This window comes from Oncorhynchus kisutch, linkage group LG5 (genome assembly GCF_002021735.2).
Source record: "Oncorhynchus kisutch isolate 150728-3 linkage group LG5, Okis_V2, whole genome shotgun sequence".
NCBI classification, from domain to species: Eukaryota; Metazoa; Chordata; class Actinopteri; order Salmoniformes; family Salmonidae; genus Oncorhynchus; species Oncorhynchus kisutch.
In genome coordinates, this window is record NC_034178.2 from 28,152,976 (window position 1) to 28,177,509 (window position 24,534).

The window sequence follows — 24,534 nt, forward strand, 5'->3', positions numbered from 1 at the left end:
CAGCTCTGCTGTTTATGACTTCAAGGCTATCAACTCCCGAGATTAGGCTGGTGTAACGATGTGATGTGAAATGGCTAGCTAGTTAGCGGGGTAAGCGCTAATAGCATTTCAAACGTCACACGCTCTGAGACTTGGAGTAGTTGTTCCCCTTGCTCTGCATGGGTAACGCTGCTTCGAGGGTGGCTGTTGTCGTTGTGTTCCAGGTAGGAGCGAGGAGAGGTACGGAAGCTATACTGTTACACTGGCAATACTAAAGTGCCTATAAGAACATCCAATAGTCAAAGGTATATGAAATACAGATGGTATAGAGAGAAATAGTCCTATAATTCCTATAATAACTACAACCTAAAACTTCTTACCTGGGAATATTGAGGACTCATGTTAAAAGGAACCACCAGCTTTCATATGTTCTCATGTTCTGAGCAAGGAACTTAAACGTTAGCTTTCTTACATGGCACATATTGCACTTTTACTTTCTTCTCCAACACTTTGTTTTTGCATTATTTAAACCAAATTGAACATGTTTCATTATTTATTTGAAACTAAATTGATTTTATTGATGTATTATATTATATTATGCAAACTACACTTGAAATAACATTTTATTCACACATTGCCTGCCCCATGTCGTGGCACAATCTATATTAGCCATTGTATACTGTATGTATTCAAAGACTCTGTCTTGTGTTTCAAGTGACCTCTCAACATTCATTATTAAGTATCGGTGTTCCGTATAATATCCTGGTCTCCTACATGGACATGAGTAGAATACAGCCTATTCTTGTTACTTCAAATTTAGAGTGTAACCTAAAATGGTGACTCACTTTACCAACTCTTCACCATGCCTTCACCCAGTTGGCTGCTGCCCTCAGGGTGTTGTAGCTCATTGGGTGGCCTCTGAGGCGACTGTCTCCTAGCGACCGCCACTCCCATCAGCCAGAGAGTCATGATATCATCAAAAACTGCATAATTCATTGCACATTGTGATACCGACATCTGATGCCAGCGTTTTCTATTAAATCCTAGTTAAATGCAGTAAAAGAAGAGTAAAAAAGAAGAACTGGGTACATGCCCAAGCCTTTTGGGTTGGTGTGTCATCAGTGATGGGATGATGTATGCAAAGTAGCTGGCTATGATGACACCATAACTTCATTTTGGCTTTCAATGCAAATGCCATACCAGCTCTTGCCTGGGCATCCAAACCATGTGGTACAAAGAGAGCTACCACCAACATAGGGACGTCTGAGTTTGGTCATGTCCAGGCAATGTATAACAATCACCTGTCCTGAACAGATGTGCTATATAAAACAAGGCTTGAGAATCGTGTTACATATAACTTGGACCCCTAGACTTTTCTGCGGAAAAGCAAGCAGTCTGCAGATAGTAAGTGTGCGACCGGCTCACAGTAAAAAAAGCAAAGCCCCATAAAGCATCAGATGACGGCTTCGATTAGTAATGAAATGGTAGCAATGGAACAGCAGCAACAGGAATCATAAACCAAACTCAAAATCGTATCCAATAAGGCTTTCTGTATTTGTTGTGGCCAACAATACACACACAGCCTCGTATTCGGATCCATTTTGAGTTCACATTTTAACGTGGAGACGTTACAAACGTCTGGGCAGAAACATAGCACTAAGATTGATCATGTTTTGTCATAGTCCAAGGGAGCCTTGGATACAAGATAAATATTATATTGGGCAGCATAAGAACAATGTGTGAGGGAAAGGTTACCTTTTTGCAGTTGCACTGAAGACAAGACTAATTAGACAGGGATATCATAGAGGGACAAGGAGGCAGCATTCCCTACGGATGATTCACTTTCCATTCTGTCACCTCTGTGCCTCTGTGTCTGTGTAAGCTGAGCCAAGCCTATGGGGAGCAGTGTACTTACAGTGCTCATCAATTTGCACACTGAACGCTCAAAGATTTGCATTGCCCATTGATAACCTCCACCAATGTTGGGGCAGCACAGAAATGCAAATGCTTAGATATCGCAGACACTGAAAAGGAGCTGTACATGTGTTTGGATTGGAGGGCTCTCTTCTCAACATCGCCGGCTTTGCTTGTGTAAAGCAAGGCGCCTGTCTTGTCTCATGATGTTTTCCATCGTGTAAAGCAGGAGATCAGTTATGAGCTTAGCCAAGCCCTCTTCTTTCCAGTTTCCTCTCCCAGCCAGAGTGCAAGCCACAGTGGACCGCTTCGCCTCACCTCCTATCTATTGTTCTTAAACAACGAAAACAACCTCAGCGCACCACGGGCCCCCATGTGGTTTAATTAGGCAGCCGTAGCAGTTCCTGCCTGTGTCGTCGATTTTAAGCCAAACACTGAGCATGGGGACTTCCCAGGTGTACCATTACTCTACCTTATCATCGTCTAAGTGTCGCACTGTTTCACTGTCTCGGGGAAGGGCTGGTCGTGAAGGCTGGGCTGAGGGGGCATGGGGGAGCATCACAGGGAGATGAGATGACACCATCCCAGCCGCAGTGCTGTGGTATCCGTGACACTAGTCTCAGAGCAGATGCTACCCCAGCAGAGTCTTTGTTAGGCCTGCCCTGCGATGATGGTCTCTCTTCCTGCTCCTTGTATTGAGAGGGTTATTGTTGCTCAGGCAGGGGTGGAGCAGCTAATGAGGACATCCACAGGCCTCTGAAAATATGAGCGTTGTGTTGATGAGACAGATTACAGTGACATATATATACTGCTGCAAATTCAGCAAAGTGGAACATTGGGTTACCTTAGCAACACGTTGCTATCCAGGGTGTGCAAAATATATTTAAATCAACCGAGAGTAACTTTGAATAATGTGCAATGAGCACTTTGAAGTGGGAAAGTACTTTGTTTTAATGATGAGACTTTTCACCACTTTTCCCTCTGTGACTCATTTGAACTTACAGTTCATAAAGTCAGCATGAAGATAGTATTACATACTGGATACTCCCAACACTTGACTTTGTAGTTAGATTGTGTTGCTGCATGGTAGAATCCATGTCTAACACTCTTGCCTAATGCTGCCACCCTCTGTTGATTCACTGCTCTCTCTCGCTCTCTGTCTCTCTCTCTCTCTGTGTCTCTCTCTCTCTCTCTCTCTCTCTCTCAGCCGTGTACATCCTGATTGGTGCAGGCGGGGTCATGATGCTGGTGGGATTCTTTGGTTGCTGTGGAGCTGTGAAGGAGTCACAGTGTCTCCTTGCGTCGGTGGGTAATTGGTGGGAGATTTACCTTAGGTGCCTAGCCTTAGGTTGTGTCTTTAGCCTAAGGTCATTCATGTACTGTACATGTTAGATAATAACCTTTTCCACCTGTTGTGCCATCATCATGATTTGTAATTACATATTATGCTTTTTGAAGTTCACTGTTAAGTGGAATGGAATTTTAATGGCGTGCCAAAACATCTTGAGTGAAATCAAGACTTCTCTTATACAGCGCTGAGTGTCTACACATGCCTTGCATAGTCATCACATTTTTTTTGTTGCCTTAAAATGAAATCTAAAAAGGTGTTACAATTTTTTTTTATCCTACCGATCTACACAACCAACTTACTTTAAAAAAAAAGTGAATGACAACTATAGAACATTTCTTTTTATTTTTATGGAAATGTCTTGATATGTCTTCACACCCCAGAGGTAATACTTGGTGGAAGCACCTTAGCCAGCCATCACAGCTGTGAATTATTTTGAATAAGATTCTATCAATGTTGCACAACTCTTAGAGCAACAGTATCCATTGGTTTTGTCAAAATTGTTCAAGATCAGTACATTTGGTTGGGAATCATTGAAGGACAGCAATATTCAAACCTTGTCTCTGATTTTTAAGCAAATTTGAGTCCGAACTGAGTCCAGACAACTCAAGAACAATCAACACCTATTGGAAAGCCGTTCTGGTATCTCTTTGGCCTTCACATGTGTGTAATTGTTCTGCTGAAAAATACAACTTTATCCAGAGTTAGTTTTTTTTTTTTTTGTTACTTTTACCTGGGCTTTGCTCCTTTGATATTTCTATTGACCCTGACACTCCCCAGTTCCTGCCGATACATGATGCTGCCACCACAATACTTTCATTTTTAATTCACTTTGAAAATTTGGAGTCGGTTGTGGAGATCAGTTAAAAATATATATATATATATATTTTTTTATATTTAAATTTAAGGCAACAAAATGTGAAGATTATGCTAGTGGTGTGTAGACTTTCACTAGCGACTGTATTAGCATACTGTAGGCCCTGACCTTTAGCTGACCATATGTCCTGACCAGGGAAATCTCCTGGCCAAATGTACAGGATACTCTGTGAATTAACATACCACTGCCCTCTTTGTTTTGCAGTTCTTTGCCTGCCTTCTTGTAATCTTTGGTGCAGAGGTTTCTGCAGGTGTGTTTGGATTCATGAGCAAAGACAAGGTATATCCACTTTAATCAATGTTCCGATATTTAATTAAACATGAATTAAAGACAACCACTTGTTTATTCTGCAATCTCGATCTCTTACTTATTTGAATTACTGATTCATCCTTAATCTATGTTTTAGATCATCGAAGACGTTCAACAATTCTATAGTGAATCTATTTCAGAGAATTCTGAAAATTCCAACGGCACTACTGTAGTTGAAATGTACCACAATGTTGTGAGTTAAACTACATTTTATTTTTGCTCTCATATGTTCATGATCATGTGTCAGTGTTGTCCATTTCTATGTTTTGATATACAATATTTATTTTTGACATCCTATGTTTTTTTTGTTGCCGTAGCTGAATTGCTGTGGTGTCTCCATGCCTTCGCCTTTGTGTCCTGATGCTGATGAAGACACAAAGGTACAACTCTGATAGAGGCCTCTAGTGGCCAAAAGGCCATATTAATATGGGCAGCGACATTGAGGGCTTCCACCATTTTAATTTAGTCAACTGGGTTGGACTTCCAACTTCATTGGCTAATCCCTCCTGGTGACCCTGTTGGAGTCGTGTCCGACCGGGTCATCAGGAGGGCTCAGCCAATCGTGTAGAAAAGTGACTACATCAAAATGAAGGTTGCCTCAATGGCGCTGCTGGATCATTCATACTATGCAGTGACTTTTGGACCTCATAACTTTAGGGGACTTTTCCAAATTATTCTATCAGAAAAGGGACATGTTTGACTTTCAGAAAAACATATTGGTTAATCTCAGGAACTTCTTTTTTATTTTGGTGCATTTTCCAACCTGTTAGGTGCATACATTTGGAGCCTAAATTAGCCAAAGCTGTCAGTGAGCAAGATTGAGCTAGCATAATGGAAATACCTAGTCAATTGTACAACTGACTGCCTTCAACTGAAATGTGTCTTCCGCATTTAACCGAACCTCTGAATCAGAGAGGTTACGGGGGGCTGCCTTAATCGACATCCACGTCTTCGGCGCCTGGGGAACAGTGGGTTAACTGCTTTGCTCAGGGGCAGAACGGCAGATTTTTACCTTGCCAGCTCGGGGATTCAGTCAAGCAACCTTTTGGTTACTGGCCCAACACTCTAACCACTAGGCTACCTGCTGAGCAATTGAACAGGATTTTAATTTCTCTATCAAACATAGTGTTTTAGAAATTTGGTAAATTTTCTCAAAAATATAGCCTAATAGGGTGGAAATGTATGAGTGGGACATACAGACTAACAACATGAAACATAGTGTTTATATTTAATTGTGCTTTTCACCATTGTTTTACCACCAAAGAAATTATGACACTTCCTGAATGTGGTGTCATTGTAGGAAGAGGTTGTTTTCTTAAACTGAGAATTTCAACAAATTAACAGGATAGAAAGTGATATCAGGAACACAAAGAAAATCTTAAATAAAATAATAAATACAATAATCATGAAAAAAACGTTATTGATAAGAGAGAATTTAACTAGAACTATAAAATAATGAAGGATTTCCCGTAAAAATTTTTTTTATGGCTTATATTTCTCGTGGAAGTTGCTGAATAACAACCGGGGACATGGCAAAAACTCCTACATCCATTGAATAAAAGTATTAAAAAGTTATTCAATTCCCTTTCAAGAACCATATTTTTGTGTATTTAAAGTAAAGGACACCTGACCTTTATATTTAAAGCCTTTTGGAATCCACATTTTACACTAAATAAGAAGTGATATTTCCTAGGGACAGTAAAGACACCGCATTTCCTGGGGACAGAAGAGGCACCCTTCCCACGCTTTCACGCTATAAGATGCAAAGATGAATCCTCTTATGTTGAAACGAAAATTGTTTTACCATAGGCCTACTCATTTTCCCCTACTGAGCGCCATTACTGTAGACCTACAGTTGTTTGTCACATTACAAACTAAAAAAATCTAGTTTTATAAGCGAGTTATAGTACAGTGGTGCCATTAACTGTGCTTAGAGCATATGGTTAATATACCCTTAATGTGCTCTTATTGTTTTGTAAGAAATAGTAAATAAAGGTATTGTAAGTGACATGATCCTATATCTATATGTTTCCAGGACTGTCTGAATGCAATAATGGTCTTTTTCAATGAAAAGCTCTACATTATCGGATATGTGGGGATTGGTGTAGCAGGAGTAATGGTAAGGATCTTAACTGACACTCGGGCACAAATTACATTATGTTACATATGATTATTTACAATATGTTACACAGTATACTGCAAAAAAAACTGTATTACAAGCTTATAGCCTACTAATATAGATGTTTTTTTTACTCTCTCCTCAGGTCATTGGTATGATCTTCAGTATGGTCCTCTGCTGTGCAATTCGGAACAACAGGGAGGTGATATAGACAGGCCTCGTATCTCTACCCCTCCCACCCTGCAGCCCCACCAGCCCTTTTGTAATCGCCATGCCTGAATGAGGAGGCGACATCACATCTGGGCTGGATGACAAGGGGAGCCTTTTTTAAATATTTTTTTTTAAACACAAACCATACAAGTCCATGGGGTCAATTTGGTGGTGTGGGTGTGATATCACACCCGAAATATCACCAGGATTTCCCCATCCCCTAGACAGTGGCCAGCACTGTGTGGAGCCAATGGGACCAGGCCATCTCTCTTTCCTCTGGCATCTCTGTTAACTAAATATCTGGTCCCTCTGCGCTTCTCTCCAAGCGCAACATGGCTCAGGATTTGGCAGTACACAGACATTCTCCATTTTTCCCCTCTAACAGCGCTAGCATTCCATGTACGTGTAACGTCTTCCTTTTTTTTGACGAAAGAAATGTGATTGGCGGAGGAGCATTGCTGTAAATACAAACTCCCTTTTTTTGAGTGTGCTTTTAAAAAACGCATTGATCCAATGTCTTTGGTAACCTCAGCTTAAAAGGGCAATCAGCAGTTGAAACAAAGTGTGTTACCAACCCGTTTTGGTAAAAAGCTGAGGGATGGGGCTGTAACCACTCTCAAATGAATAGAGAGCTATGGATTGCAAGGACTAACCATTCATGATATAAAAATTTGTTTTAACCATGTCTTGAGGCCATATGTTTGTTTACATTTACAAACATTGGAGTAAAACAAGCATTTATGGGGGTTCTGGCTGGGTACAAGAGTTGAACTAAACCCATGAGGCGTTAATACGGCATATTCTTCAAGTATCAATGCGTACATATTAACTTAAGTCCAAGAATGGATGTAGGAAATGCAGGTTTCCCATTTTAAGGGTTAATTGCGTGTACAGGGTTACTGTAGTCACCCATCATCTGCTTGTTAAAGTTGTCGGTCAGTAACAACTCCAGTCTTGGGAGTTTTCCATAACTGTTGTTGGGACTTGCAGCATACATTTCGCATCTTTGTACAGACAAGCCCAAGCGACCGGTCCTCACACAACTGCATATTTCACTTGAACAACCTGTATGGTTTTTGCCCTCCATTAGCAAAGTGGTGCTCTGCTAAGAAGTATCCCCTGCATTTTTATGAGCTGGGAGTGTGGGCCTACAATCCAAAAAGAGCCTGTTTCAACTTGACTAGCATTCTGAAATAACAATTGTCAGTGTTCTGGGTCGGGGAAGCAGCTACATTTTATGAAGTACTGTCATTCTGTAAATGTCTAACCTTCTGAAGTCTAGATGATACATGTATTTAGCATTGTGCCGAGTGATCTCTATTAGAGCATGCAATGTGTGAACTGTTACAGTGAGTTAGTGTACATTGTGTGTGAATTCTTGTGGATGTTAAGATTGTGTGCGCACACCGGCTGTGTTGTAGAATCCAGTTTATGCTAATAATGCATGTCCATTTAGTAGCCGTTTAATTGCCTGTAAAAATAAAACAGTTAATGGGAGCAAGTTTCTATTCTTTTAAAATGTTTGGGATACCCCGAGAGAAAGCGCAAATACATATAAGAGACTATTCAACCCGGGTTAAGAGCAGACAGCTGTTAGATGTTTATTTGATAAACATATACTAAAACAAAACTAGAAATACATCATACAAACCAATGTAACAGTCAATTCCTGTGTTAGATTACCTGGGTGCAGATAGTATTAGTGATGCCATTTGGCAGGCTCAGTCAGTAAAGTATTCCTTACAGTGTGTAGAAATACCAATCCACTCATAAGAAAAATACACAACTATTTGCATGAAATTTAGGGGCATGTTATTAATACAAAATAAAAACTAAATAATGACCATTAACTAATCTAATTCTTGACCTAATATATATATCCCTGAAGTAACATGGACAATAACAGAACACTCCAACTCTAATGTATATACTACATTATATGAATTAATCTCACAAGTATTCAGAATTTTTAAAAATACAAAAAAAATTAACAGTGCTGACAATTCATTAAACCATGATGGGGTCATCTGTCTGGCAACAAACCATGAGGTGTTGCTGTGGAATAGCCATTAAGTGCTTGGTCCATCGATCTCAAACTAAACCTTGGTGAAATGATGCCAGTTAAAAATGTGTTTCTTTAAAAAAAAAAAAAAAATTGCTACTTCTAGAATATTTCGAGATTTTTGGCCTCAGTGAATTTAACAATTCAGACATGTAAATCAGATTAATTGAAGGCTTGAAGTCACATGATTGCAAATACAGTACTTGCTTTGAAATACCCACACAAAATATCTTTACTCCACAGTATTGCATTCAAGCAACAGCAGATGTGGAATCTTAAATTATCCCCCCAAAATTGCAGACAAACAATGAATGACTTAAAAAAAAGTTTAAAAAAGTTTGAAATGGCCTTCAGTCATTGGTTGTATTGAAGTGGTCCCCACCTCCTGTCCCTCACAGATAAAGAGGAACCAGAGGGACTCCCCAGCCAGAGCCCCTGCTGCAGTTCTCGGTCCCCAGTTCAGCAAACTGGCGAAAACATTGGTCACAGCCCATTAAATAAGCGAGGAAAACATTTGGAGGAAGTGCAGTACAGCCATTAGACCATACAGGTTTTCCTGTCTTTTCCAGGCTCCAAAGCTCTGACACCTCAACAGTCCTTACGTGGGTTTATTTTCTGTAATATATACTGACGGTGTATAGCTGCAAGTCTTTTGCTGAGATACTTTTCATCCGACGTGTGAGAGTCCCATGCACAGCCAGGCAGGGTTGCTCATCTCATGCAGACGGGTAGTTAGTTGAAAGGGGACAGGTCCAGGATGAACTCTCCGATGCCAATAAAGTACATGACCTGTGCGATGCCGAAGAGAGGAGCGATGACCAGTGCCCTGCAGCCTGCTCCCTTCAGGAAGGCAGAGGGACCCTCCTTACGCATGATCTTACTGCCATGAGACAGAGAGTAAATAAATCACTGCTTGAACTTCAGGAATGTGTGTAAATCAATTATTATAAACCTCACTGGTTGTGAAGTTGCAAAAAGATCTAAAGGCAGGAAAATACAAGTATTAAAATAGTGATAAAAGACTGACTCTGTACCTGACACAGTCAACCACACCGTTGTAGCTCTCCTCACTGGCACCTTTGTTTAGAGATTGCAATCTCGTTTTCACAACTGGAATGAAGTGTAAGAACTTGTTATAGCAAGAACTACAGCAGTAAATCAAACACACATTCCACTAGCTTCATAAAAGTGTGTCACAAACCGAGACAGAGATTACGAACTCACCATCACAAGGATTGACTGCCACAGCTGCGGTAGAGCCAGCCAGACAGCCAGAGAAGAAAGCCCAGTAGAAGGGTGCTGATTCATCTCGAGAGGGCTGGCCCAGCTGGTTGAGGTGGGCGAATAGTGGGAAGTAGACCATGGAGAAAGGGACATCTCTGAAACATAAAACAAGTATTTTACTGGTGGGGGTCAAAATCAAAAGTAACAGTCGGTGTCTGTTGTGACCACCAGCTGCATTAAGTACTGCAGTGCATCTCCTCCTCATGGACTGCACCAGATTTGCCAGTTCTTCCTGTGAGATGTTACCCCACTCTTCCACCAAGACACCTGCAAGTTCCCAGACATTTCTGGGGGGGGAATGGCCCGATCCCTCACCCTCCGATCCAACAAGTCCCAGACTTGCTCAAAGGGATTGAGATCCGGGCTCATCGATGGCCATGGCAGAACACTGACACTCCTGTCTTGCAGGAAATCACACAGAATGAGCAGTATGACTGGTGGCATTGCAATGCTGGAGGGTCATGTCGGGATGAGCCTGCAGGAAGGGTACCACATGAAGGAGGGGATGTCTTCCCTGTAATGCACAGTGTTGAGTTCGCCTGCAATGACAACAAGCTCAGTTTGATGATGCTGTGACAAACCGCCCCAGACCATGATGGACCCTCCACCTCGATCCTGCTCCAGAGTACAGGCCTCGGTGTAACGCTCATTCCTTCGACGATAAACACAAATCCGACCATCACCCCTGGTGAGAGAAAACCGTGACTCGTCAGTGAAGAGCACTTTTTTTCCAGTCCAGTGATGGTGGGTTTGTGCCCTTAGGCAACGTTGTTGCCGGTGATGTCTGGTGAGGACCTGCCTTAAAACAAGCCTGCAAGCTCTCAGTCCAGCCTCTCTCAGCCTATTGCGGACAGTCTGAGCACTGATGGAGTGATTGTGCGTTCCTGGTGTAACTAGGGCAGTTGCCATCCTGTACCTGTCCCACAGGTGTGATGTTTGGATGTACCGATCCCATGCAGTTATTACACGAGGTCTGCCACTGCGAGGACGATCAGCTGTCCACCCTGTCTTAGGTGTCTCACAGTACAGACTGTGATTTATTGCCCTAACCACATCTGCAGTCCTCATGCCTCCTTGCAGCATGCAAGGAGCATGCTTAAGGCACGTTCACGCAGATTACCAGGGACCCTGGGCATCTTTCTTTTGGTGGTTTTCAGAGTCAGTAGAAAGGCCTCTTTAGTGTCCTAAGTTTTCATAACTGTGACCATAATTGCCTACCGTCTGTAAGCTGTTAGCGTCTTAACGACCATTCCACAGGTGCATGTTCATAAATTGTTTATGGTTCATTGAACAAGGATGGAAACCAGTGTTTAAACCCTTTACAATGAAGATCTGTGAAGTTATTTGGATTTTTAGAAATCATCTTTGAAAGATAGTGTCCTGAAAAGGGGACGTTTCTTATTTTGCTGAGTTGAGTTATAGATTTAAGTGATAATGCCAGAGAAGCCGGTGTTTGGAGTATAAATTGGCACAGTTGTTGTTAGGCCCGAGGCGAAGGCCCGAGACTGGCTGACAACGTTCTTATCCCTTGCTTGCTAGCTAGCCAACTACAGCTAACTTACAGTCAGGTCAAGCAGTGCAGCCAGAAGTTTATCAAGTTTATAAATTGTCTGCCTGGGCTGATGAGACAGTGGATTGCGCAGTCAGGTGGAAAAGAGTAAATAGGCATTTCAAAGTCATAGATTTAACAGGTGGTAACTTGTTGGAATAGACACCGGCTGGAATGCGTTTTTAACCAAATGGCATCCAGGATTAGACCAACCCGTACGTATACGCCCGTGCTTGCTTGCTTGCTTGCTTACACACACATTACATAACACCGGTCAAAAGTTTTAGAACTCATTCAAGGGGTTCTTTATTTGACAATTTTCTACATTGTAGAATAAGAGTGAAGACCTCAAAACTGTGAAATAACACATGGAATCATATAGTAACAAAAAAAAAGTATTTCAAATAGCAACTTCGCCTCTGACATTTTTGCACACTCTTGGCATTCGCTCAACCAGCTTCACCTGGAATGCTTTTCCAAAGGTCTTGAAGGAGTTCCCACATATGCTGAGCACTCGTTGGCTTTCCTTCACTCCACGGTCCGACTCATTCCAAACCATCTCAATTTGGTTGAGGTTGGAGGATTGTGGAGACCAGGCCATCTGATGCAGCACTCCATCACTCTTCTTCTTAATAAAATAGCCCTTACACAGCCTGGAGGTGTGCTTGGTCATTGTCCTGTTGAAAAACAAATGATAGTCCCACAAAGCGCAAACCAGATGGGATGTCGTATCACTGCAGAATGCTGTGAAGGCTATGCTGGTTAAGTGTGCCTTGAATTCTAAATAAATCCCAATCAGTGTCACCAGCAAAGCATCCCCCCAATACACATGCGGACATCATCCATTCACCCACACCGCGTCTCATAAAGACACACCGGTTGGATCCAAAACCTCTAATTTGGACTAATTAGACATTTCCAACAGCCTAATGTCCATTGCTCGTGTTTCTTGGCCCAAGCAAGTCTCTTCTTATTGGTGACCTTTCGTAGTGGTTTCTTTGCAGCAATTCAACCACGAAGGCCTGACTCACACAGTCTCCTCTGAACAGTTGATGTTGAGATGTGTCTGTTACTTGAACATCCAAAGCATTTATTTGGGCTGCAATTTCCGAGGCTGGTAACTCTAACGAACTTATCCTCTGCAGCAGAGGTAACTCTGGGTCTTCCATTCCTTTGGCAGCCCTCATGAGAGCCAGTTTCATCATACCGCTTGAAAGGTTTTTGATATTGCATTTGAAGAAACTTTCAAAGTTCTTGAAATTTTCTGGATTGAATGACCTTCATGTCTTAAAGTAATGATGGACTGTTGTTTCTCTTTGCTTATTTGAGTGGTTCTTGCCGTAACATGGACTTGGTCTTTTACCAAATAGGGCTATCTTGTCACAACATAACTGATTGGCTCAAATCTATTAAGAAGGAAAGAAATTCCACAAATTGACTTAACTTCTCTAGGTTAGGGGGCAGAATTTGGAATTTTGGATGAAAAACATGCCCAAATTAAACTGCCTTCTACTCGGGCCCAGAAGATAGGATATGCATATAATTAGTAGGACCATGCCCCAGGACTACCTGACATGATGACTCCTTGCTGTCCCCAGTCCACCTGACCGTGCTGCTGCTCCAGTTTCAACTGTTCTGCCTTATTATTATACGACCATGCTGGTAATTTATGAACATTTGAACATCTTGGCCATGTTCTGTTATAATCTCCACCCGGCACAGCCAGAAGAGGACTGGCCACCCCACACAGACTGGTTCCTCTCTAGGTTTCTTCCTAAGTTTTGGCCTTTCTAGGGAGTTTTTCCTAGCCACCGTGCTTCTACACCTGCATTGCTTGCTGTTTGGGGTTTTAGGCTGGGTTTCTGTACAGCACTTTGAGATATCAGCTGATGTACGAAGGGCTATATAAATACATTTGATTTGATTTAGTAGATTTGGATAGAAAACACTAAAGTTTCCAAAACCGTTAAAAATCATGTCTGAGTATAACAGAACTGATTTGGCAGGCAAAAACCTGAGGAAAAAAAGAAGAAAAAAATGAATTTGTTGTTGTTGTAGTTTTCTATTCAATGCCATTACAGTATCCATTGACTTAGGACTCAAATTGCAGTTCCTATGCCTTCCACTAGATGACAACAGTCGTTAGAAACTGTTTCAGGCTTATATTCTGAAAAATGAGGGAGGTTTTTGGATATAAAGAGAGACTATCAAACAAAAGGAACATTTATTGAATAAATGAATGTCTTCAGAGTGCAAACATATGAAGATCAAAGGTAAGGGATTCATTTTCTCTATTTCTGACTTGTGTAACTCTTCTACTTGGCTGGTTACTGTTTGTAATGATTTGTCTGCTGGGCTATGTTCTCAAATAATTGTACGGTATGCTTTCGCGGTAAAGCATTTTTGAAATCTGACACAGTGGTTGGATTCACAAGAAGTTCATCTTTAAACCTAATAGTTGTATCTTTTCTGAATTATTTCTGTATTTGAATTTGGCGCTCTGCAATCTCACTGGATGTTGGCCAGGTGCATACCCCAGAGAAGTTAACAAGGCACACCTGTTAATTGAAATACATTCCAGGTGACTACCTCATGAAGCTAGTTGAGAGAATGCCAAGAACGTGCAAAACTGTCAACAAGGCAAAGGGTGGCTATTTGAAGAATCTCAAATCTATTTTGATTTGTTTAACAATATTTTGGTTACTACATGATACCATGTCTTATTTCATAGTTTTGATGTCTTCACTATTATTCTACAATGTAGAAAATAGTAAAAAATTAAGAAAAACCCTTGAATGAGTAGGTGTTCTTAAAACACACACACACACATATATAAAAGTTATATTCCTGTTTGTTTTCAAGCCCAGCGCCCCATAAAAAAAAAGAATTCACATGAGTCACATTCATGTGTAACAATCCCTTACCTCATGAGGGTGGCCCAGAGGCCTTTGTAGAGGCCTGGGATGCCTTGAGTGCGGAGAAGTTCCCGGGCGATTTGGGTAGCAGACAGCGCACTGGTTGCAGTGCTGGGCCCCGCGTTGTAAGACCTGCTCAGCACCCTGGTGGCAGCCAGCTTAGTGGGTGACATCGAGGCTGGCTTTATCTGCTGAGCCGCTGGGATGAAGAACAAAAATACATGAATATATTTGCATAAACTTCCAACATCAATCAAATCAGGAAAATACTGTGACCCTGCTTACCTAGCCTTCCTGCATCCTGAAGTTGAATCTTGAGCATTTCCATAGGAGTAGTAATGACAACCTGGCACATGCCCGCACCACAACCTGCCAACATCTCCTTAAACACTGTCAAACCCTTCCTGCAACAAAGAATCAGATTAGAAAGCATGCATGGGATTGGTCTCGTCAATGACTAGTTGGACACATCAAATCAAATGTATTTGTCACATACACATGGTTAGCAGATGTTAATGCGAGTGTAGCGAAATGCTTGTGCTTCTAGTTCCGACAATGCAGTAATAACCAACAAGTAATCTAGCTAACAATTCCAAAACTATTACCTTATAGACACAAGTGTAAGGGGATAAAGAATATGTACATAAAGATATATGAATGAGTGATGGTACAGAGCGGCATAGGCAAGATACAGTAGATGGTATTGAGTGCAGTATATACATATGAGATGAGTAATGTAGGGTATGTAAACAAAGTGGCATAGTTTAAAGTGGCTAGTGATATATTTTACATCATTTCCCATTATTAAAGTGGCTGGAGTTGAGTCAGTCTGTTGGTAGCAGTCACTCAATGTTAATGGTGGCTGTTTAACAGTCTGATGGCCTTGCGATAGACTGAAAAACAGCTTCTCTCAGTCCCAGCTTTGATGCACCTGTACTGACCTCGCCTTCTGGATGATAGCGGGGTGAACAGGCAGTGGCTCGGGTGGTTGTTGTCCTTGATGATCTTTATGGCCTTCCTGTAACATCGGGTAGTGTAGGTGTCCTGGAGGGCAGGTAGTTTGCCCCCGGTGATGCGTTGTGCAGACCTCACTACCCTCTGGAGAGCCTTACGGTTGTGGGCGGAGCAGTTGCCGTACCAGGCGGTGATACAGCCCGCCAGGATGCTCTCGATTGTGCATCTGTAGAAGTTTGTGAGTGCTTTTGGTGACAAGTCGAATTTCTTCAGCCTCCTGAGGTTGAAGAGGCGCTGCTGCACCTTCTTCACAATGCTGTCTGTGTGAGTGGACCAATTCAGTTTGTCTGTGATGTGTATGCCGAGGAACTTAAAACTTGCTACCCTCTCCACTACTGTTCCATCGATGTGGATAGGGGGGTGTTCCCTCTGCTGTTTCCTGAAGTCCACAATCATCTCCTTAGTTTTGTTGACGTTGAGTGTGAGGTTATTTTCCTGACACTCCGAGGGCCCTCACCTCCTCCCTGTAGGCCGTCTCGTCGTTGTTGGTAATCAAGTCTACCACTGTTGTGTCGTCGCAAACTTGATGATTGAGTTGGAGGCGTGCGTGGCCACGCAGTCGTGGGTGAACAGGGAGTACAGGAGAGGGCTCAGAACGCACCCTTGTGGGGCCCCAGTGTTGAGGATCAGCGGGGTGGAGATGTTGTTGCCTACCCTCACCACCTGGGGGCGGCCCGTCAGGAAGTCCAGTACCCAGTTGCACAGAGCGGGGTCGAGACCCAGGGTCTCGAGCTTGATGACGAGCTTGGAGGGTACTATGGTGTTAAATGCCGAGCTGTAGTCGATGAACAGCATTCTCACATAGGTATTCCTCTTCTCCAGATGGGTTAGGGCTGTGTGCAGTGTGGTTGAGATTGCATCGTCTGTGGACCTATTTGGGCGGTAAGCAAATTGGAGTGGGTCTAGGGTGTCAGGTAGGGTGGAGGTGATATGGTCCTTGACTAGTCTCTCAAAGCACTTCATGATGACGGAAGTGAGTGCTACGGGGCGGGGCGGTAGTCGTTTAGCTCAGTTACCTTAGCTTTCTTGGGAACAGGAACAATGGTGGCCCTCTTGAAGCATGTGGGAACAGCAGACTGGGATAGGGATTGATTGAATATGTCCGTAAACACACCAGCCAGCTGATCTGCGCATGCTCTGAGGGCGCGGCTGGGGATGCCGTCTGGGCCTGCAGCCTTGCGAGGGTTAACACGTTTAAATGTTTTCCTCACGTCGGCTGCAGTGAAGGAGAGTCCGCATGTTTTGGTTGCGGGCCGTGTCAGTGGCACTGTATTGTCCTCAAAGCAGGCAAAAAAGTTATTTAGTCTGCCTGGGAGCAAGACATCCTGGTCCATGACTGGGCTGGATTTCTTCCTGTAGTCCGTGATTGACTGTAGACCCTGCCACATGCCTCTTGTGTCTGAGCCGTTGAATTGAGATTCTACTTTCTCTATACTGACGCTTAGCTTGTTTGATTGCCTTGCGGAGGGAATAGCTACACTGTTTGTATTCTGTCATGTTTCCGGTCACCTTGCCCTGATTAAAAGCAGTGGTTTGCGCTTTCAGTTTCACACGAATGCTGCCATCAATCCAAAAGCATGCATTAGTATACATCTATTACACTACACTATTACACTACATCAGTCTTCCTCTCAATCTACTGTCTTTAAATGGCAGAAATGTAAACGGTCACTTACTCATTTTTGCTAAGATGCTGCCGGAAGAAATCATTTGCGGCTAGTTTGATGGCCTTCTCAGGAGTGACCAGGGTCAGATTCACAGCAGCACCTGAAGGCAAAACAATTGACCATTAGTCAAACCTTAAAAACCATCACGAGCAAGTCAACACAATAAGTTACATTAAAACATGAGAAACATGAAAGCAGAACATGAAAGAAGAGACCAGAAAAGGGCATGCAGAGAGAGAATGGGAAATGAAAATTGAGAATGTGAATAGTTAGGCTCGTCTAATGTAAGAAAGACCAACATTTCTTTAGAAAACTATGTGGGAAGAAGACTTTAGATTAAGGTGTAGGCTAGTCTACGTGCCAGTGGGGGATGTACAGACGAGAATGAAGGTAGCCTTAGCCACTACTACAATATACATTTTCCCAAGAACACTGAATGTCAATGATCACAAGTGTTGGTGAATGAACAGAGAAAGTCAAAGGAGTCAACAGGAGAGGTGAGAATAAGTTGTATAAAGACATGAAGGAGCAAAATATTTCACAAATAGCACATAAAAAAAACAATGTTTGCCTAGTTGAAATAGAGCAGTGTAGTAAGAACCATTAAATGATTTGCCTCCAGCGTGGCTGCGCCATATCGGCTAGCCTCTCAATATCCCAGGGGGATCCACGTCTGTAATATGAAAAACACAGATGCAAAAAAAACAAGCATTCCTCACACAAATGGAGCCCCATAAAACAGGCTCCAACCTCCTCTCCACAATAGACACTGTTGCCACTCATAAATGTGTTACATACAATATTCAGTTTCAGTAAGGCTATAGTAATGCATTTCACTGAACACTGATCATGTGATCAATTGAAAATGTGGCAATTTCCTTTTATAAGGATTGATGGAGAACACCATTTGTCATTCAATTAAAATTCAAATGAAGTAACAAACAATTTGCATAACGAAGGATGCATATAAACATCACTACATTGTGGTGACAATCAATCAATTTAAGATCACATTTTAATATTGTTTTTTTTCTATCAGTAATGAGCAACTACTGCATTAATTGTGAACAGCAACTTGACAGCTTATACTTTAAGTCAAATATATAATTCAATTCTCATCAGTTTGTTGCAATTTCACTAATAACCCCCCTGTTGACTAGGTAAAGAACCACTACTATTAAACCAAGACTAAAAATGAAATTACTCTTACCTCTATACATGCCAAAGTATCCTTCTGATCTAACGGTTTTGACAAGGCAGTCCATCCTGAGAGAGAAAAGACATGTCAGAACGAGAGAAATTTCTCACAACAACTAATTACTACGAATTATTTCTCGAATAGTTGCATTCGTGACAAAAAGTTTGAGAGACATCATCCAACAAATAATATGTAAATACAAAGTACAGCCATTTCTACCCATGTAGGTAAAACAGAACTAAGGAACATCAAGGGGCTTAAGGCTGGGAGTGGAGAAGACAGCTGAATGGGTGCACAGAGCAGAGGGAAATGTCATCTCCCCTCGCACATTCCTCAGGATTACTCAACGGGAAAGAATAGGACAATGGCAGGAGTCAGTCGTTACAGACACCGGATTCAAAACCTGGCATTAGTCTATGCTTTCATAATGACAACCGGATTCTTTGAAGTACTGACCAAGATATCCCATCCGATATATTTAGTGCAGACCTGCTAACCTTGAAGAATTTACCAGTGGAGCACCTTCTAAGCCTAATAATAAAGCAAAAAAAGACTGCCTCAATAAGAATGGTGGGCTATAGACTTATGGGTACTTGGTAATTGCCTGCTCTTCAGTAGCCAACAAGAAATATGTTTAAATGTTCAATCAGGGTTCTCCCTAGGATCTTCTGACAAAGTGGTGCAAATGTAGGCCTAAGGTCAGGAAGGAAAAACTCCAACTGTCATTTCCTGAAACTTGAGTCTGAAACTATATCAAACATTGTATCCAAGTCTTGTGTATGATCCTAATTGTAGTCCCAATGACAATTTTTCTACGTAAAATGTTGGGGTAGTGATTATTCTAAATAATAGGTGTCGATGTGGATAGTCTAGTGAAAATGTAAACTGGCTTCTTAAATTTTGTTTCGGAGAGAAAATTCTGAATAATTAAATTACTGGATGCAATGTCGTACTCTAGTTTACTGTAGGCTATATGGAATATGAAACAACTGAACTAGGCCTATATGAGCTTGTTGCAGATCTTTATCCCTGACCTCATCCATCAAGTTAGGTCCGACTACTAGGCTCCCATTCATTCAGCTTGCCCTGTTGTCATTGGTGAACTGACTATCACATCATTAGCAGCCTACTGTTGACATACAGCCATATCAAGAGGACAGATCAAGTACTGATTAATGAACATACTGTTCAGATTAGTGGGCCTAACAACTGCTCTCTGTACCATGTCTGTTTCCATCCATGCAGCGACGCGCACTAAACTACCGCAACCCTGCACGTTTCCTTGCCCGTCAATGCCCTCACACCCACTACCGTTGCGGATATCAAAGCATGCGCGGGCAAGAAAGTATTCTCACTTAGTTAACTAAACTCTGTAGCTAACTACCTTCATCGTAATGACGTGTTAACTAAGGAGCCAACTCTATTTTTCCCCTCACACATAAGTGGTATGAATGGACGAAGTGGGGAGCTGCCATCCAGTTGGCGGAAGGACAATAGTACTACGACCACGGGACGGAGCGCTACAGATATTTCCAATTCGCCCAAGTCGTTTGATTGGCTCATCTCCAACTTGAGACGGCTGAGTACCAGCTACTTTGAACTGTAATTGTGCAGGTTGGCAGGTCTGTTAGTGTCATCCTTCTACGCCTTTGAGTTTAAAAAAATATATTATTATTATTATCATCATCATCATCCAATAAACGATCTAGATTTAGCTATGCAGTCACACGGCATGACATGAGAAGGGAGGACAGAGTGAAGGACTCACATATTTTTGTAGATCTGTTGGCCTTGCCTCTGGTTCTGTAGCCTGGTCTTTACCAGGTCGATGGGAAACACACAGGTAACCCCCACAATGCCAGCAATACCACCATTAATCAGTTTAGCGGGAAGGCTGGAAAAAACAGTTTGAGATTATGTTCAGATTGGCATATCACAGAAATTCAAAGCACTTGAAATAGATCAAATATAATGGATGCATGCCCTTATGAAAACTGTACTGTAACATCTAGACATCTATTGCACATACAGTATGAGATAGAGAAGCCTACAGTGACAGTACCTGATCTGCTGCTTGGTCATGGTATATTTGAGATAGGTAGCAGATGTAGAACGGAGCTGTGAGATCTTAGCTAGTTGTAAGTAGATTGTAGTGGTCAGTAGATCAAGTGCTGATGAGCAGCTGAGTAGAGTTCTGGAGGGGAAGAGGCAGGGAGATTATATATAGACTTTTAGTCTAGAGGACGAGGTACACAAACGCAACATTACCTCCCAAGAGAATTCTCTTCGGTTATAGTCACAGTCGTGTATATTCCCCCTCAAGATGATACCACGACGGCCCTCAAAGAACTACACTGGAGTTGATGCAAACTGGAAACCACATATCCTGAGGCCACATTTATAGTAATTGGGGGTTTTAAAGCACATTTTAGGAAAACACTACCGAAGTTCTACCAACACATTGACTGTTGTACTCGCGCTGGTAAAACATTGGACCACTGCTACTCAACTTTTTGAAATGCCTACAAGGCCCTCCCTCGCCCTCCATTTGGCAAATCTGACCACAACTCCATTATGCTCCTCCCATCCTATAGGCAGAAAATCAAACAGGAAGTACCCATGCTAAAGTCTATTCAATGCTGGTCTGACCAATCGGAATCCATGCTTCAAAATTGTTTTGATCACGTGAACTGGGATATGTTCTGGGTAGCCTCAATGATATTGACAAATACACAGATACAGTGACTGAGTTCATCAGGAAGTGTATAGGAGATGTTGTACCCACTGTGACTATTAAAATGTACCGAAACCAGAAACCGTGGATAGATGGCAGCATTCACACAAAACAGAAACTGCGAACAACTGCATTTAAACATGGCAAGGTGATTGAGAATATGGCCGAATACAAATAGTGTAGTTATTCCCTCCGTAAGGCAAACAAACACGCAAAATGTCCGAATAGAGCCACAGAGGATGCAATCACCCTTTCCCATCTGGACAAGAGGAATACCTGTAAGAATGCAGTTCATTGACTATAGCTCAGCATTCAACACCATAGTACCCTCTATTCTCATCATTCAGCTCGGGGCCCTGGGTCTGAACCCCGCCCTGTGCAACTGGGTCCTGGACATCCTGACGGGCCATCCCCAGGTGGTGAAGGTAGGAAACAACACCTCCACTTCGCTGATCCTCAACACAGGAGCCAGAAGGGTGCATGGTCAACAACAACGAGACAGCCTACAGGGAGGAGGTAGACGTCGTTTTCCTAAATCCAAATGTCGAGTTTCTCTTTGGCATGTGATGAAACGACTGACGTAACAAATACTGCCCAATTTGCCATTTGTGTGTGTGGGATTACCGCTGAGTTTGACACAAGGGAGGAATCACTGTCTTTGGAAGCCATGCATGGCACCACCTGAGGTGAGGGCTTGTTTGAGAAACTTGTCTCGGTTATGAGCAAATTTGAGCTACAGTTTGAAAAATTAAGTGGCCTTACTATAGATGGAGGGCCAGCCATGGTTGGCTCGAAAAAGAGGTTAACCACAATAGTGGAAAAAAATTATGAGTTGTCTCAGTCTTAATCTAAGTGATTTAATTGTATGCAACAGCATCATACATCAAGAAAGTCTATGCGCACAGTCCCTGAAGCCGAACAATGTAACGGCATCTGTAGTGTCGAACATCAATTTTATCAAAAGCAATGGGCTGAATAACCGCCAATTTAAGGAGCTAGCGCGGTTTTACGGACTGAAGGATGAAGTAAACAATTAGAGATGAAGGGGAAACCTGTCGCGGAACTGAGTGATGACAAGTGGATGTGTGATTTGGCCTTCATGGTGGACATAACCAAGTATCTGTCTGACTTGAACGTCAAGCTCAAAAGGGCTGAAACAGCTTCTCAGCGATCTGCTGTCAAACGTGAAATCGTACGAAATTAAAGCTGTGGCAAGTCCAACTAGAAAGGGGCATTTTCCTACTCCGCAAGGACAAGAGCCTGAGATTACTTGGGAATATGCTGGTGAGTGTGGAAAGCTCGCAAAGGCATTTTGTGAGCAGTTTAAGGATGTAAAAAGTAAACAACTGGAGTTGTTTACTTTACATTCCTGCAGAGTGCAGAGCATTTTACATTAGTGCAGAGCATTTTTCTGTTCTGAGGAGACATGCACTTAACTTTGCATCGGTGTTCGGGACGACCTCCTGCTGTGAGCAGTTCTTTTCCAATCTGACAAAGACTGGATTCTGCTCAAGACTGACTGACACAAACCTGGAAAACCAGCTGCCAGTAGCATCATCTTCACTGCCAGCTGACATCAAACGCCTCTTCAAAGATAAGCTGAAGGCGTTTGAACAAGCAATCATAATAACATTATGTACAAAACTAATATCTATTTAAATAGGACTATCACTTTTCTAAATACTCAAGGACACAAGAAACATAAGTCATATTTAAAACTATGAAACCAATGTCCGTGATTAAAGTAAAATTAACACATGAATAAAATAGAAGATTGCCACTTGTAATAATATGGCCCCCGAATTAATTTATAAATATCCAAATGGCCCTTGATGGCAAAAAGGTTCCCCAACCCTGGGTAAGAGCGTTAGGCCAGTTATTGAAATTTGCTAGATCGAATCCCCGAGTTGACATGGTAAAAATCTGTCGTTCTGCCCCTGAACAAGGCAGTTAACCCACTGTTCCCCAGTAGGCCGTCATTGTAAATACGAATTTGTTCTTAACTGACTTGCCCTGTTAAATAAAAATTTAATAAATAAAGAGCACGCCTCGTTGCTCCCAGTTCAAGTAGTACTGTCAGAGTTTCCCACTTATTACGAACGCAATATTACAACCTGCTTGCTACTCTTGAGTAAAATGGGCATGTAGCTAGTAACGTTAAAAGGTTAGTGCTAATCAGTGTCCTTTGGATGTAGCTACCCCCAAAGGCATCCGTTTGCATGAATTGAAAGTGTTCTTGGCCCCGAGGCATCAGCTCAGTTGTTAAGTTAGCGAAGACACAGTCCGTGCCAGTATGTGAACAAGATTCAACTCCAGTCTAACTTGTGTATTCATCCATTATATTTTCTATAAGAAACCTTGTTCAATAACATTCATATGTGTTATTAACATTGCCTCATTTACTGATTTAGCTAATGTTAACATTACCAAGGCCAGGGTAACGTATGATGACTAACTTATCGCTTGCTAGCTACCGTTAGTTAGCTTGTATTTATCTGGAAATGGCCAATTCAATAACTTCGCTAGCTAGCTATAGCTAACGTTGCTGAAACATTACTGATCAAGTGTATCTATAGCAACAACTCGTACTCAAATCTCTGACATGTCGTTTAACAGCACTAGCGTGAGCTATTTGATATCGGGCAAGCTCTTTGGCTAACTTCTAACAAGCCGCTGCATTTCCTCTTCCAATAATGCATTGCTAGGAAAAAGAGCCACGATGACATAGCAATTGTCAATACAATGGTGATATATTGATATTTGCCAACGTTCGATAATGATACTCACCTAAAATAAATGTGAGATGAGATCTTTCGTTCTTGTACTTGAAAGTATCGTCAGCCTCGTAGTCGTGTAATTTACCGAACGCGAGATAATGGAAAATTCCATTCATTCATGTGAAGGAGGGGCCAAATCGTCAAACCTGGAGTTCCAATCCATCCAATCGTGGTTTGTAGATTTACATATTGACGGTTCATTGGTCCTTTTAGTTGTAGAAGAGCGTGTGGTGGGCGGTAGCATGCGCTCCACATTAAGAATATGGTCAAGTCCAACCCAGTATCTAATTAATTACTACCCCAAAACATTGTGCATATTTGTACATAGTTAATGAGAGGCTGGGTTGCAACCAATAAACTGAATAAAAAGCCTTTTAATTAGATATTTGATGGCGTAGCTAGTTTATTTATGGTATGTGTGTCCCATAGAAATATGATTACATATCTACACGGGTGTCTGCACATTTTAAACTAAACTGTAATTCTCATTTTGCTGTCTGTATACAAATTGTGTAAATGTCAATATACAAATCTAGTTAATAAAGTTGAGTTAATGCAGATAAATAACAAAAACATGT

The 24,534-nt window shown here is 42.0% G+C and overlaps 2 protein-coding genes across 2 annotated transcripts in view; one reads left to right on the forward strand and one right to left on the reverse strand.

The window, feature by feature from the left end:
- Window positions 1-9,136, forward strand: part of LOC109890845 (tetraspanin-2-like) — a 21,262-nt gene extending 12,126 nt beyond the window's left edge. The window contains exons 3-8 of the mRNA XM_020482912.2: window positions 3,101-3,198; window positions 4,323-4,397; window positions 4,525-4,620; window positions 4,745-4,807; window positions 6,463-6,546; window positions 6,692-9,136. Coding sequence (XP_020338501.1) covers window positions 3,101-3,198; window positions 4,323-4,397; window positions 4,525-4,620; window positions 4,745-4,807; window positions 6,463-6,546; window positions 6,692-6,757 — 482 coding nt within the window. The 3' untranslated portion in view covers window positions 6,758-9,136. The remainder of the gene's footprint in view (window positions 1-3,100; window positions 3,199-4,322; window positions 4,398-4,524; window positions 4,621-4,744; window positions 4,808-6,462; window positions 6,547-6,691) is intronic.
- LOC109890844 (mitochondrial glutamate carrier 1-like) lies at window positions 8,328-24,096 on the reverse strand. Its single transcript, XM_020482911.2, has 10 exons — window positions 23,967-24,096; window positions 20,508-20,639; window positions 20,214-20,339; window positions 18,458-18,513; window positions 17,257-17,347; window positions 14,852-14,970; window positions 14,576-14,765; window positions 10,043-10,197; window positions 9,853-9,928; window positions 8,328-9,698 (listed from the first exon to the last, which is right to left on the reverse strand). Exons 2-10 carry the CDS (start codon window positions 20,525-20,527, stop codon window positions 9,551-9,553), a joined length of 981 nt encoding a protein of 326 aa, XP_020338500.1. The 5' UTR covers window positions 20,528-20,639; window positions 23,967-24,096; the 3' UTR covers window positions 8,328-9,550.
- Between the last annotated feature and the right edge of the window lie 438 nt (window positions 24,097-24,534).

Coding starts and splice junctions, on each gene's coding strand:
- LOC109890844 (XM_020482911.2), bottom strand. CDS start 20,527: ATGACCAAGCAGCAGATCAG. Junction 20,340..20,507: donor ATGACCAAGCAGCAGATCAG/GTACTGTCACTG, acceptor TGTTTTTTCCAG/CCTTCCCGCTAAACTGATTA. Junction 14,971..17,256: donor CAGCATCTTAGCAAAAATGA/GTAAGTGACCGT, acceptor TCTTTGTTGCAG/GAAGGGTTTGACAGTGTTTA.